Source organism: Coregonus clupeaformis, chromosome 10, assembly GCF_020615455.1.
Source record: "Coregonus clupeaformis isolate EN_2021a chromosome 10, ASM2061545v1, whole genome shotgun sequence".
Lineage (NCBI taxonomy): Eukaryota > Metazoa > Chordata > Actinopteri > Salmoniformes > Salmonidae > Coregonus > Coregonus clupeaformis.
In genome coordinates this window covers 62813877-62829291 of record NC_059201.1, presented here as the reverse complement: position 1 = coordinate 62829291, position 15415 = coordinate 62813877, and the positions used below count along the sequence as shown (strand labels likewise).

Here is a 15415-nt window from a genome sequence, read left to right as displayed (position 1 = left end):
CCAATAAAGGCCAATATATTTCTCCCTGTTGCAGGTTGTCAGTGTGTGATGAGGATAAGTTGACTCATAATGAGTTCATCGGGGAGTCTCGTGTTCCCCTGAAGCGCGTCAAGCCAGACCAGACCAAACACTTCAACACCTGTCTGGAACACCCACCCCCAGTACGAGACCCGACACACACATGCATGCACACACGCACCCACACACACTTCTTTCAACTGCAATCCTTTGAGTTAGCAGATGAGCTAACCCTATGAGGCAGAGATGCACAAAGAAGAAATAAGCTCACATTCTTCCTCTGTCTTCCCTCTCTCTTTCCCCAGCCACCCTCTCCAACCACCATGGGGACAGCACTCCGAGGAATCTCCTGCTACTTAAGAGAGGTGCGTTCCCCTTTCCTTCCTCCCTCTGTCTCTCCCTCCTCACTCTCGCCCCCTCCCTCTCTCTCTTTCTCTGTCAGTCTTTCCCCCGCCCTCTTTCTTCCTCCCTCTCTCTGTCTCCATATCTCTCCCCCTCTCCTTGTCTACCTCTCTCTCTCTTTGTCCCTCTCTCTCTTTGTCTCTCTCTCTCTCTCTCTCTCTCTCTCTCTCTCTCTCTCTCTCTCTCTCTCTGTCTCTCTGTCTCTCTGTCTGCCTCTCTGTCTCTCTCTCTTTGTCTCTCTCTCCTCTCTCTCTCTTTGTCTTTCTCTGTCTTTCTCTCTCTCTCTCTCTCTTATTTGAACAGTGAGACAGAATAACAACAAAAAAATCCAGAAAACGCATGTCAAAAATGTTATAAATTGATTTGCATTTTAATGAGAGAAAAGTATTTGACCCCCTCTCAATCAGAAAGATTTCTGGCTCCCAGGTGTCTTTTATACAGGTAACGAGCTGAGATTAGGAGCACACTCTTAAAGGGAGTGGTCCTAATCTCAGCTTGTTACCTGTATAAAAGACACCTGTCCACAGAAGCAATCAATCAATCAGATTCCAAACTCTCCACCATGGCCATGACCAAAGAGCTCTCCAAGGATGTCAGGGACAAGATTGTAGACCTACACAAGGCTGGAATGGGCTAGAAGACCATCGCCAAGCAGCTTGGTGAGAAGGTGACAACAGTTGGTGCGATCATTCGCAAATGGAAGAAACACAAAATAACTGTCAATCTCCCTCAGCCTGGGGCTCCATGCAAGATCTCACCTCGTGGAGTTGCAATGATCATGAGAACGGTGAGGAATCAGCCCAGAACTACACGGGAGGATCTTGTCAATGATCTCAAGGCAGCTGGGACCATAGTCACCAAGAAAACAATTGGTAACACACTACGCCGTGAAGGACTGAAATCCTGCAGCGCCCGCAAGGTCCCCCCTGCTCAAGAAAGTACATATACAGGGCCGTCTGAAGTTTGCCAATGAACATCTGAATGATTCAGAGGAGAACTGGGTGAAAGTGTTGTGGTCAGATGAGACCAAAATCGAGCTCTTTGGCATCAACTCAACTCGCAGTGTTTGGAGGAGGAGGAATGCTGCCTATGACCCCAAGAACACCATCCCCACCGTCAAACATGGAGGTGGAAACATTATGCTTTGGGGGTGTTTTTCTGCTAAGGGGACAGGACAACTTCACTGCATCAAAGGGACGATGGACGGGGCCATGTACCATCAAATCTTGGGTGAGAACCTCCTTCCCTCAGCCAGGGCATTGGAAATGGGTCGTGGATGGGTATTCCAGCATGACAATGACCTAAAACACACGGCCAAGGCAACAAAGGAGTGGCTCAAGAAGAAGCACATTAAGGTCCTGGAGTGGCCTAGCCAGTCTACAGACCTTAATCCAATAGAAAATCTGTGGAGGGAGCTGAAGGTTCGAGTTGCCAAACGTCAGCCTCGAAACCTTAATGACTTGGAGAAGATCTGCAAAGAGGAGTGGGACAAAATCCCTCTTGAGATGTGTGCAAACTTGGTGGCCAACTACAAGAAACGTCTGACCTCTGTGCCAACAAGGGATTTGCCACCAAGTACTAAGTCATGTTTTGCAGAGGGGTCAAATACTTATTTCCCTCATTAAAATGCAAATAAATTTATAACATTTTTGACATGCGTTTTTCTGGATTTTCTTGTTGTTATTCTGTCTCTCACTGTTCAAATAAACCTACCATTAAAATTATAGACTGATCATTTCTTTGTCAGTGGGCAAATGCACAAAATCAGCAGGGGATCAAATACTTTTTTCCCCTCACTGTAGCATTCTAGTTTGCTCAGTTTTTTTGTTAATTCCTTCCAATGTGTCAAGTAATTATCTTTTAGTTTTCTAATGATTTGTTTGGGTCTAATTGTGTTGCTGTCCTGGGGCTCTGTGGGGTCTGTTTGTGTTTGTGAACAGAGCCCCAGGACCATCTTGCCTAGGGGACTCTTCTCCAGGTTCATCTCTCTGTAGGTGATGGCTTTGTTATGGAAGGTTTGGGAATCGCTTCCTTTTAGGTGGTTGTAGAATATAACGCTCTTTTCTGGATTTTGATCATTAGTGGGTATCGGCCTAATTCTGCTCTGTATACATTATTTGGTGTTTTCAAATCTAATCTAATTTTATTTGTCACATGCGCCGAATACAACAGGTGTAGACCTTACAGTGAAATGCTTACGTACAAGCCCTTAACCAACAATGCAGTTTTAAGAAAAATAAGTGTTAAATAAAAAATAGCTAAGTAAAAAAATAGTCAATGTGTGGGGGCACAGGTTAGTCGAGGTAATTTAGGTAATATGTATATGTAGGTAGAGTGAACATGCATAGATAATAAATAGAGAGTAGCAGCAGCTTAAAAGAGGGGGTAGGGGTAGAAGCTGTTAAGAAGCCTTTTGGACGTAGACTTGGCGCTCCGGTACCGCTTGCCGTGTGGTAGCAGAGAGAACAGTCTATGACTAGGGTAGCTGGAGTCTTTGACCATTTTTAGGGCCTTCCTCTGACACCGCCTGGTATAGAGGTCCTGGATGGCAGGAAGCTTGGCCCCAAGGATGTACTGGGCCGTATGCACTACCCTCTGTAGTGCCTTGCGGTCGGAGGCCGAGCAGTTGCCATACCAGGCAGTGATGCAACCAGTCAGGATGCTCTCGATGGTGCAGCTGTAGAACCTTTTGCGGATCTGAGGACCCATGCAAAATCTTTTCAGTCTCCTGAGGGGGAATAGGCTTTGTCGTGCCCTCTTCACAACTGTCTTGCTGTTTTTGGACCATGATGGTTTGTTGGTGATGTGGACACCAAGGAACTTGAAGATCTCAACCTGCTCCACTACAGCCCCGTCGATGAGAATGGGGGCATGCTCGGTCATCTTCTTTTTCCTATAGTCCACAATCATCTCCTTTGTTTTGATCACGTTGAGGGAGAGGTTGTTATCCTGGCACCACACGGCCAGGTCTCTGACCTCCTCCCTATAGGCTGTCTCATCGTTGTCGGTGATCAGGCCTACCACTTGTGTCGTCGGCAAACTTAATGATGGTGTTGGAGTCGTGCCTGGCCATGCAGTCATGGGTGAACAGGGAGTACAGGAGGGGACTGAGCACACACCCCTGAGGGGCCGTGTTGAGGATCAGCGTGGCAGATGTGTTGTTACCTACACTTACCACCTGGGGGCAGCTCGTCAGGAAGTCCAGGATCCAGTTGCAGATGGAGGTGTTTAGTCCCAGGGTCCTTAGCTTAGTGATGAGCTTTGAGGGCACTATGTTGTTGAACGCTGAGCTGTAGTCAATGAATAACATTCTCATGTAGGTGTTCCTTTTGTCCAGGTGGGAAAGGGCAGTGTTGAGTGCAATAGAGATTGCATCATCTGTGGATCTGTTGGGGCGGTATGCAAATTGGAGTGGGTCTAGGGTTTCTGGGATAATGGTGTTGATGTGAGCCATGACCAGCCTTTCAAATCACTTCATGGCTACAGACGTGAGTGCTACGTGTCGGTAGTCATTTAGGCAGGTTACCTTAGTGTTCTTCGGCACAGGGACTATGGTGGTCTGCTTGAAACATGTTGGTATTACAGACTCAGTCAGGGACAGGTTGAAAATGTCAGTGAATACACTTGACAGTTGATCAGTGCATGCTCGGAGTACACGTCCTGCTAATCCGTCTGGCCCTGTGGTCTTGTGAAAGTTGACCTGTTTAAAGGTCTTACTCATTTCGGCTATGGAGAGCGTGATCACAGTCATCCTGAACAGCTGATGCTCTCATGCATGCTTCAGTGTTGCTTGCCTCGAAGCAAGCATAGAAGTAATTTAGCTTGTCTGGTAGGGTTGGGTCACTGGGCAGCTCGCGGCTGTGCTTCCCTTTGTAGTCTGTAATCATTTGCAAGCCCTGCCACAACCGACGAGTGTCGGAGCCGGTGTAGTACGATTCAATCTTAGTCCTGTATTGACGCTTTGCCTGTTTGATGGTTCGTCGGAGGGCATAGCGAGATTTCTTATAAGCGTTCGGGTTAAGCGGCAGCTCTACCCTTTAGCTCAGTGCGGATGTTGCTTGTAATCCATGGCTTCTGGTTGGGGTATGTACGTACTGTCACTGTGGGGACGACGTCGTCGATGCACTTATTGATGAAGCCAGTGACTGATGTGGTGTACTTCTCAATGCCATTGGAAGAATCCCGGAACATATTCCAGTCTGTGCTAGCAAAATAGTCCTGTAGCTTAGCATCTGCGTCATCTGACCACTTCTTAATTGACTGAGTCACTGGTGCTTCCTGCTTTAGTTTTTGCTTGTAAGCAGGAATCAGGAGGATAGAGTTATGGTCAGATTTTCCAAATGGAGGGCGAGGGAGAGCTTTGTACGCATTTCTGTGTGTGGAGTAAAGGTGGTAAATTTGTTTTCCTCTTTTAACATGCTGGTAGAAATTAGGTAAACAAGATTTAAGTTTCCCTGAATAAAAGTCCCCGGCCACTAGGAGTGCCGCCTCTGGATGAGTGTTTTCCTGTTTGCTTATGGCCTTATACAGCTCATTGAGTGTGGTCTTAGTGCTAGCATCGGTTAGTGGCGGTAAATAGACAGCTATGAAAAATATAGATGAAAACTCTCTTGGTAAATAGTGTGGTCTACAGCTTATCATGAGATACTCTACCTCAGGTGAGCAAAATCTCGAAACGTCCTTAATATTAGATTTTGTGCACCAGCTGTTGTTTACAAATATACACAGACCGCTACCCCTTGTCTTACCAGCGGCAGCTGTTCTATCTTGCCTATGTAGCATAAATCCCGCCAGCTGTATGTTATCCATGTCGTCGTTCAGCCACGACTCGATGAAACATAAGATATTACAGTTTTTAATGTCCCGTTTGTAGGATATCCGTGATCTTAGTTTGTCTATTTTGTTATCCAATGATTGTACGTTGGCTAATAGGACTGATGGTAGAGGCAGATTACGCACTTGCCGTCGAATCCTTACAAGGCACCCCGACCTACGTCCCCGATATCTCCGTCTCTTTCTCATGCGAATGACAGGGATTTGGGCCTTGTCGGGTGTCTGAAGAAAATCCTTCGCGTCCGACTAGTTAAAGAAAAAATCTTTGTCCAGTACGAGGTGAGTAATTGCTGCCCTGATATCCAGAAGCTCTTTTCAGTCATTAGAGACGGTGGCAGAAACATTATGTACCAAATAAGGTACAAATAATGCGAAAAAACACACACAATAGCACAATTGGTTAGGAGGCCGTAAAACGGCAGCCATCTCCTTCGGCGCCATTCCCTCCTTTGTACACAGAGGATATTTTTGCAGAATTCTGTATGCAGAGTCTCAATTTGGTGTTTGTCCCATTTAGTCAATTCTTGGTTGGTGAGCGGACCCCAGACCTCACAACCATAAAGGACAATGGGTTCTATAACTGATTCAAGTATTTTTAGCCAGATCCTAATTGGTATGTCGAATTTTATGTTATTTTTGATGGCATAGAAGGCCCTTCTTCCCTTGTCTCTCAGATCGTTCACAGCTTTGTGGAATTTACCTGTGGCGCTGATGTTTAGGCCGAGGTATGTATAGTTTTTTGTGTGCTCTAGGGCAACGGCGTCTAGATGGAATTTGTATTTGTGTGGTCCTGACAACTGGACCTTTTTTGGAACAGCATTATCTTTGTCTTACTGAGATTTACTGTCAGGGCCCAGGTCTGACAGAATCTGTGCAGAAGATCTAGGTGCTGCTGTAGGCCATCATTGGTTGGGGACAGAAGCACCAGATCATCAGCAAACATTAGACATTTGACTTCAGATTCTAGTAGGGTGAGGCCGGGTGCTGCAGACTGTTCTAGTGCCCTTGCCAATTCGTTGATATATATGTTGAAGAGGGTGGAGCTGAAGCTGCATCCCTGTCTCATACCATGGCCCTGTGGAAAGAAATGTGTGTGTTTTTTGCCCATTTTTACCGCACACTTGTTGTTTGTGTACATGGATTTTATAATGTTGTATGTTTTCCCCAACACCACTTTCCATCAATTTGTATAGCAGACCCTCATGCCAAATTGAGTCAAAAGCTTTTTTGAAATCAAATCAACAAAGCATGAGAAGACTTTGCCTTTGTTTTGGTTTGTTTGTTTGTCAATTAGGGTGTGCAGGGTGAATACGCGGTCTGTCGTACGGTAATTTGGTAAAAAGACATTTACATTTTACATTTTAGTCATTTAGCAGACGCTCTTATCCAGAGCGACTTACAGGAGCAATTAGGGTTAAGTGCCTTGCTCAAGGGCACATTTACGTCATTTAGCAGACGCTCTTATCCAGAGCGACTCACCAATTGGTGCGTTCACTCCTATAGCCAGTGGGATAACCACTGGGGGGGGGGTAGAAGGATTACTTTATCCTATCCCAGGTATTCCTTAAAGAGGTGGGGTTTCAAATGTCTCCGGAAGGTGGTGAGTGACTCTGCTGTCCTGGCGTCGTGAGGGAGCTTGTTCCACCATTGGGGTGCCAGAGCAGCGAACAGTTTTGACTGGGCTGAGCGGGAACTATGCTTCCGCAGAGGAAGGGGAGCCAGCAGGCCAGAGGTGGATGAACGCAATGCCCCTCGTTTGGGTGTAGGGACTGATCAGAGCCCGAAGGTACAGAGGTGCCGTTCCCCTCACTGCTCCATAGGCAAGCACCATGGTCTTGTAGCGGATGCGAGCTTCAACTGGAAGCCAGTGGAGTGTGCGGAGGAGGGGGGTGACGTGAGAGAACTTGGGAAGGTTGAACACCAGACGGGCTGCGGCATTCTGGATGAGTTGTAGGGGTTTAATGGCACAGGCAGGGGAGGCCAGCCAACAGCGAGTTGCAGTAGTCCAGACGGGAGATGACAAGTGCCTGGATTAGGACCTGTGCCGCTTCCTGTGTAAGGCAGGGTCGTACTCTCCGAATGTTGTAGAGCATGAACCTGCAGGAGCGGGTCACCGCCTTGATGTTGGCGGAGAACGACAGGGTGTTGTCCAGGGTCACGCCTAGGCTCTTCGCACTCTGGGAGGAGGACACAGCGGAGTTGTCAACCGTGATGGCGAGATCATGGAACGGGCAGTCCTTCCCCCGGGAGGAAGAGCAGCTCCGTCTTGCCAGGGTTCAGCTTGAGGTGGTGATCCGTCATCCATACTGATATGTCTGCCAGACATGCAGAGATGCGATTCGCCACCTGGTTATCAGAAGGGGGAAAGGAGAAGATTAGTTGTGTATCGTCAGCGTAGCAATGATAGGAGAGGCCATGTGAGGATATGACAGAGCCAAGTGACTTGGTGTATAGGGAGAAAAGGAGAGGGCCTAGAACTGAGCCCTGGGGGACACCAGTGGTGAGAGCACGTGGTGCGGAGACAGCTTCTCGCCACGCCACTTGGTAGGAGCGACCGGTCAGGTAGGACGCAATCCAGGAGTGAGCCGCGCCGGAGATGCCCAGCTCGGAGAGGGTGGAGAGGAGGATCTGATGGTTCACAGTATCAAAGGCAGCAGACAGGTCTAGAAGGACAAGAGCAGAGGAGAGAGAGTTAGCTTTAGCAGTGCGGAGAGCCTCCGTGACACAGAGAAGAGCAGTCTCAGTTGAATGACCAGTCCTGAAACCTGACTGGTTTGGATCAAGAAGGTCATTCTGAGAGAGATAGCAAGAGAGTTGGCTAAAGACGGCACGCTCAATAGTTTTGGAAAGAAAAGAAAGAAGGGATACTGGTCTGTAGTTGTTGACATCAGTGGGATCGAGTGTTGGTTTCTTGAGAAGGGGAGCAACTCTCGCTCTCTTGAAGACGGAAGGGACATGGCCAGCGGTCAAGGATGAGTTGATCAGCGAGGTGAGGTAGGGGAGAAGGTCACCGGAGATGGTCTGGAGAAGAGAGGAGGGGATGGGATCAAGCGGGCAGGTTGTTGGGCGGCCTGCAGTCACAAGTCGCAGGATTTTATCTGGAGAGAGAGGGGAGAAAGAAGTCAAAGCATAGGGTAGGGCAGTGTGAGTAGGACCAGCAGTGTCATTAGACTTAACAAACGAGGATCGAATGTCGTCAACCTTCTTTTCAAAGTGGTTGACGAAGTCATCCACAGAGAGAGAGGAGGGGGGGGCGGGGGGGGGAGGATTCAGGAGGGAGGAGAATGTGGCAAAGAGCTTCCTAGGGTTAGAGGCATATGCTTGGAATTTAGAGTGGTAGAAAGTGGCCTTAGCAGCAGAAACAGATGAAGAAAATGTAGAGAGGAGGGAGTGAAAAGATGCCAGGTCGGCAGGGAGTTTAGTTTTCTTCCATTTCCGCTCCGCTGCCCGGAGCTCTGTTCTGTGAGCTCGCAATGAGTCATCAAGCCACGGAGCTGGAGGGGAGGACCGAGCCGGCCGGGAGGATAGGGGACACAGAGAGTCAAAGGATGCAGAAAGGGAGGAGAGGAGGGTTGAGGAGGCAGAATCAGGAGATTGGAGGGAGAAGGATTGAGCAGAGGGAAGAGATGATAGGATGGAAGAGGAGAGAGTAGTGGGAGAGAGAGAGCGAAGGTTGCGGCGGCGCATTACCATCTGTGTAGGGGCAGAGTGAGTAGTGTGGGAGGAGAGCGAGAGAGAAAAGGGAAACAAAGTAGTGGTCGGAGACATGGAGGGAGTTGCAGTGAGATTAGTAGAGGAGCAGCATCTAGTAAATATGAGGTCAAGCGTATTGCCTGCCTTGTGAGTAGGGGGGGACGGTGAGAGGGTGAGGTCAAAAGAGGAGAGAAGTGGAAAGAAGGAGGCAGAGAGAAATGAGTCAAATGTGGACATAGGGAGGTTGAAATCCCCCAAAACTGTGAGGGGTGAGCCATCCTCAGGAAAGGAACTTATCAAGGCGTCAAGCTCATTGATGAACTCTCCAAGGGAACAAGGATATTAAGCTTAAATGGGCTAGTGACTGTGACAGCATGGAATTCAAATGAGGAGATAGACAGATGGGTTAGGGGAAAAATTGAGAATGTCCACTTGGGAGAGATGAGGATTCCTGTGCCACCACCCCTCTGACCAGATGCTCTCGGGGTATGCGAGAACACATGGTCAGACGAGGAGAGAGCAGTAGGAGTAGCAGTGTTTTCAGTGGTAATCCATGTTTCCGTCAGCGCCAGGAAGTCGAGGGACTGGAGATTAGCATAGGCTGGGATGAAGTCAGCTTTGTTGGCAGCAGAACGGCAGTTCCAGAGGCTGCCTGAGACCTGGAACTCCAGGTGTGGGGTGCGTGCAGGGACCACCAGGTTAGAGAGGCAGCAGCCACGCGGTGTGGGGGCGTTTGTGTAGCCTGTGCAGAGAGGAGAGAACAGGGATAGGCAGAGGCATAGTTGACAGGCTGTAGCAAATGGCTACAATAATGCATAGGAGATCGGAATGAAATGAACTAAACATCTGGGACAGTAGAGAGCAGGGCCTCCCTCACCAAAAACTTCTACTTCTAACAACTATAATTGTTTCACTGAACCACCCGAACAAAAACTCTACCAACTTCCACCTTTAGAAATCAGAATTGTTGTGAACCACAGCGGTTCAATGTTTAAAGGAATAGACTCAACCCACTTTATTCAGCTAGCTAACTATGACACCATAGCTAACTAGCATGCTAGCATCCAAAAACACACAGTTTAGCACCAACACTTGCATCCAAAAACACACAGTTTAGCGCCAACACTTGGTCACAACAAACCACCAATAGTGTGTTAACACACTAAGCAGATAATTCGTGTCCGTGTCTGTTGGCTAGCTAGCAATGGCCACTGTGTTGACCTTGTTTGAAGAACGGCTAGCTAGCTAGCTAGCTTCGTGCTACCCCCGGCACCGCCGAACAACAATGCCAACCCACAGTAACTAACCACAACAGCCCACGATGCCTAGCTATGACGCCATAGCTAACTAGCATGCTAGCATCCAATAACACACAGTTTAGCACCAATACTTGGTTACAACAAACCACCAAGAGTGTGTTAACACACTAAACAGATAATTCATGTCCGTGTCTAGTTTCTTTCGTAACGCAGCAAAAAATATTTTGACGCAGCAAAAGACAATTTGACATTTGCTCAGTACATTCTTTTCACTGAGGAAATGTATGAGTCTGCTGTTAATGTTAATGCAGAGGATTTTCCCAAGGTTGCTGTTGACGCATATCCCACGGTAGTTATTGGGGTCAAATTTGTCTCCACTTTTGTGGATTGGGGTGATCAGTCTTTGGTTCCAAATATTGGGGAAGATGCCAGAGCTAAAGATGATGTTAAAGAGTTTAAGTATAGCCAATTGGAATTTGTGGTCTGTATTTTTATAATTTCATTGAGGATACCATCAACACCACAGGAATTTTTGGGTTGGAGGGTTTGTATTTTGTCCTGTAGTTCATTCAATGTAATTGGAGAATCCAATGGGTTCTGGGAGTTTTTAATAGTTGATTCTAAGATTGTATTTGATCATGTAAACTCAGCAAAAAATGAAACGTCCTCTCACTGTCAACTGTGTTTATTTTCAGCAAACTTAACATGTGTAAATATTTGTATGAACAGAACAAGATTTAACAACTGAGACATAAACTGAACAAGTTCCACAGACATGTGACTAACAGAAATGGAATAATGTGTCCATGAACAAAGGGGGGGTCAAAATCAAAAGTAACAGTCAGTATCTGGTGTGGCCACCAGCTGCATTAAGTACTGCAGTGCATCTCTTTGCTGGCCATGGCAGAACACTGACATTCCTGTCTTGCAGGAAATCACGCACAGAACGAGCAGTATGGCTGGTGGCATTGTCATGCTGGAGGATCATGTCAGGATGAGCCTGCAGGAAGGGTACCACATGAGGGAGGAGAATGTCTTCCCTGTAACGCACAGCGTTGAGATTGCCTGCAATGACAACAAGCTCAGTCCGATTATGCTGTGACACACCGCCCCAGACCATGACGGACCCTCCACCTCCAAATCGATCCCGCTCCAGAGTACAGGCCTCGGTGTAACGCTCATTTCTTCGACGATAAACGCGAATCCGACCATCACCCCTGGTGAGACAAAACCGTGACTCGTCAGTGTAGAGCACTTTTTGCCAGTCCTGTCTGGTCCAGCGATGGTGGGTTTGTGCCCATAGGCGACGTTGTTGCCGGTGATGAGGACCTGCCGTACAACAGGCCTACAAGCCCTCAGTCCAGCCTCTCTCAGCCTATTGCGGACAGTCTGAGCACTGATGGAGGGATTGTGCATTCCTGGTGTAACTCGGGCAGTTGTTGTTGCCATCCTGTACCTGTCCCGCAGGTGTGATGTTTGGATGTACCGATCCTGTGCAGGTGTTGTTACATGTGGTCTGCCACTGCAAGGACGATCAGCTGTCCATCCTGTCTCCCTGTAGCGCTGTCTTAGGCGTCTCACAGTACGGACATTGCAATTTATTGCCCTGGCCACATCTGCAGTCCTCATGCCTCCTTGCAGCATGCCTAAGGCACGTTCACGCAGATGAGCAGGGACCCTGGGCATCTTTATTTTGGTGTTTTTCAGAGTCAGTAGAAAGGCCTCTTTAGTGTCCTAAGTTTTCATAACTGTGACCTTAATTGCCTACCGTCTGTAAGCTGTTAGTGTCTTAACGACCGTTCCACAGGTGCATGTTCATTAATTGTTTATGGTTAATTGAACAACCATGGGAAACAGTGTTTAAACCAGGGGTGTCAAACATCTGGCCCGCGGGCCGGATCAGGCCCGCAAACAGGTTTAATCCGGCCCGCGAGATGATTTTGTAAAGTATAAAAATGAGCTGCAATTTTTCAATAAAATAAACTGCTGTTCCAATTGTGTCCACTGGATGGCGCAATAGCAATTGTGTTAAGCAAGCAAACTGTTTATACCGGGGCAGAGCAAATAGGTCAAGCAAGTGCAGCCAGTCCGGATGAGCTACTTTGTTTTGCCCGCGATATTTATTACGGCTTCTACTTTTAACATTATGTGCTTTGGCACCCTCATTGCCCCAATATGTCTCTGTCAAAAAGAGAAAAGTGGACGCAGAGTGCAGAGTGTTCCAAGAAAAATTGTCATCCTTCTATTTATTCACGGAATTGAATGGGAAAGCTGTATGTTTGGTGTGTTCACAGCATGTTGCAGTGCTGAAAGAATATAACCTTCAGTCGCCACTATGTGAGTCTTCATGCCGACAAATATGACAACTTTCAAGGACAGCGGAGAAGAGAGAAGGTGAATGAACTGTTGGTGGGTCTGAAGAAACAGCAGTCTGTGTTTACTCACAGCCGAGACATCAGTGACGCTGCAGTGAAAGCTAGCTACCTCATTGCTAATGAAATCGCAGTGGCTTCAAAACCATTTAGTGAGGGTGAATTTGTAAAAACATGCATGCTGAAGAGATTGTGTGCCCTGAAAAGCACCAGGCTTTTGCAAATATCAGCCTGACAAGAAACACAGTTGCAGACAGGATTTCCGATCTTTCAGTGGATTTGGACAGCCAGTTGAAGCAAAAAGTAAAGTCATTTATTGCGTTTTCGGTTGCAATTGATGAAACACGGACATTACAGATGTTGCACAACTGGCCATTTTCATCCGCGGAGTTGATGACACATTGACCGTCACCGAGGAGTTCGTGGAGTTGGTGCCGATGACAGATACAACGACAGCAGCTGATATTTTCACTGCACTCGTCGGCGCGCTGGACAGGGTCGGAGTGGACTGGTCCCGCGCTGTCAGCCTGACTACAGATGGTGCTCCCTCAATTATCTGGAAAAAAGCAGGCGTTGTGACAAAGTTCAGAGAGAAAGTGCAATCTGCAAATGGAGGACGTGATTTTTGGACTTTTTACTGTATTTTGCACCAGGAGGCTTTGTGTTGCAAGTCATTAAAGATGGATAACGTCATGAATAAAACAAAGCTGCGCTCAAGGCTCACGCACAAGCACTTGAATCACATCCTGAAGTTGGCTGCCACTCAGGATGTGACGCCTGATATTGATGCGCTGGTGAAAGCTAAAAGATGCCAGGTATCAGGAGTCAAATAAACTATGCAACCCCACTTAAAGTGCTGCATGAGACACCCTGATATAGTTCTGTGATCTGTGATATACTTCTGTGAATCACTGAGGCATTGTGTGTTTGTGTGTTGTTTGTCCTCAGAATTTCAAATAACTTGAGGTGTTTTATGATTAATAGTGATGTTGTGCTTTTGGACACACTGTCCTCAGGCTCCAGCTTTATGTTTATATGTTTTTATGTTGATGTGCTATTGTTTTTAATTGATTTTATTTTATTTGTATATTTAACCTATTCTTGACTCTGTGGTTCTTGCACTTGTTTGGGGAACAGGATTTCATTATTTTTATCTACATTTCTGCCTGAGAAATGACACCCGGATATAGTTCTGTGATCTGTGAAACAGTTATGTGAATCACTGAGGCATTGTGTGTTTGTGTGTTCTTTTTCTTTAGAATTTTCAAATAAACTTCAGGTGTTTTATGATTAATAGTGATGTTGTGCTTGTACTATTTTGGACACACTGTCCTCAGGCTCCAGCTTTATGTTTTATGTTGATAGTATTAAAACAAAGAAAACAATCTGAAGTTGTTGTTTTTAAGTTATACTGTATATACCATGATTTTACCGGTCCGGCCCACTTGGGAATAGATTTTCCTCCATGTGGCCCCTGAGCTAAAATGAGTTTGACACCCCTGGTTTAAACCCTTTACAATGAAGATCTGTGAAGTTATTTGGATTTTTACGAATTATCTTTGAAAGACAGGGTCCTGAAAAAGGGATGTTTTTTTTTCTGAGTTTATTCGTTTTTGCTGTTTGTTCTTTGTTCTGGGGCCAAAAAGATTGGAGAAGTGGTTTACCCATACATCTCAGTTTTGGATAGATAACTCTTTGTGTTGTTGTTTGTTTGGGGTTTTCCAATTTTCCCAAAAGTGGTTAGAGTCTATGGATTCTTCAATTACATTGAGCTGATTTCTGATGTGCTGTTCCTTCTTTTTCCGTATATCACGTTTCAAGAGAAGACCCAGATGCAGACAGTGTCGAAGTAACAAAGGTTTATTACAAAAACAGGGGGCAGGCAAACGACAGGTCAAGGGCAGTCAGAGGTCAGTAATCCAGATCAGAGTCCAAAAGCTAGAGAACGGCAGGCAGTCTCAGGGTCAGGGCAGGCAGAGGTCAATAATCCAGGGTGGTGTGACAAGGTACAGAACGGCAGGCAGGCTCAGGGTCAGGGCAGGCAGAATGGTCAAACCGGGTGCTGCCAACTAAATGTGAATTTCAATAGGAGCCACTTTGTGCAGACTGATTATAAGTCATTATCGACCTTATTTCCTTCCTTAGTTACTTAGATACTTAAATGAGATGTGGGGAATATGAGAGGGGAAAAGAAATCAGCTTTTAAAGATGGGAGGAGAGGAGAGAGATAATGTAGACAGAACAGAGTATGAATATGATCAATTCTGGTTGGTTTTTTAAAACTCTAAATGTATCCAAAACACAAGGCAGTGATACATAGGAAAGGGCAAACAACTCAGCTTGGTATCAGTTTATAAGCATCACATTTTGAAGCTTTTGCAAAAAGAGATGCCCCAGCTAGCACATAATGTTCTGAGAACCATATGTTTCTTAGAGGTTGGTGAGAGCGTGGTTGTTCTATGGTTATTTTGTATACAACCTTCCCACAACTTTCTGGGAATGGTGCAGGATAGTTGTTTGGCTTTGGAACATTCTCAGCACATTTAAGGTACTTGACAAAAATGTTTTATTTTCTTGATATTTCATTACTTTTGCAGAACGTTTCCTAAAAGTTCAAACATGGTTACATTTAATTTCCATTTTGGTAATGTTCTAGGAATGTTCTCCAACTGGTTTGACATTGGGAATGTTCTCAAATAGTTCAGAGAACATTAAGAAGCAACGTTCTTCTGTGGGAATTTCAGTGCTTCAGCATAACGTTTCCTACATGTTTCCTCATGGTTCTATTTAAAGTAATGTTCTCAAATTGTTCCAAGAACATTAAGAAAACAATCCAGA

The 15415-nt window shown here is 46.3% G+C and overlaps 1 protein-coding gene across 2 annotated transcripts in view; it reads left to right on the top strand.

Annotated features, from left to right (window-relative positions):
• Positions 1–15415, top strand: part of LOC121551923 (double C2-like domain-containing protein alpha) — a 77499-nt gene that overhangs the window by 45069 nt on the left and 17015 nt on the right. For both annotated transcript variants that reach the window (XM_041864603.2, XM_045223302.1), the window contains 2 exons: positions 35–161; positions 324–383. In XM_041864603.2, coding sequence (XP_041720537.2) covers positions 35–161; positions 324–383 — 187 coding nt within the window. The remainder of the gene's footprint in view (positions 1–34; positions 162–323; positions 384–15415) is intronic.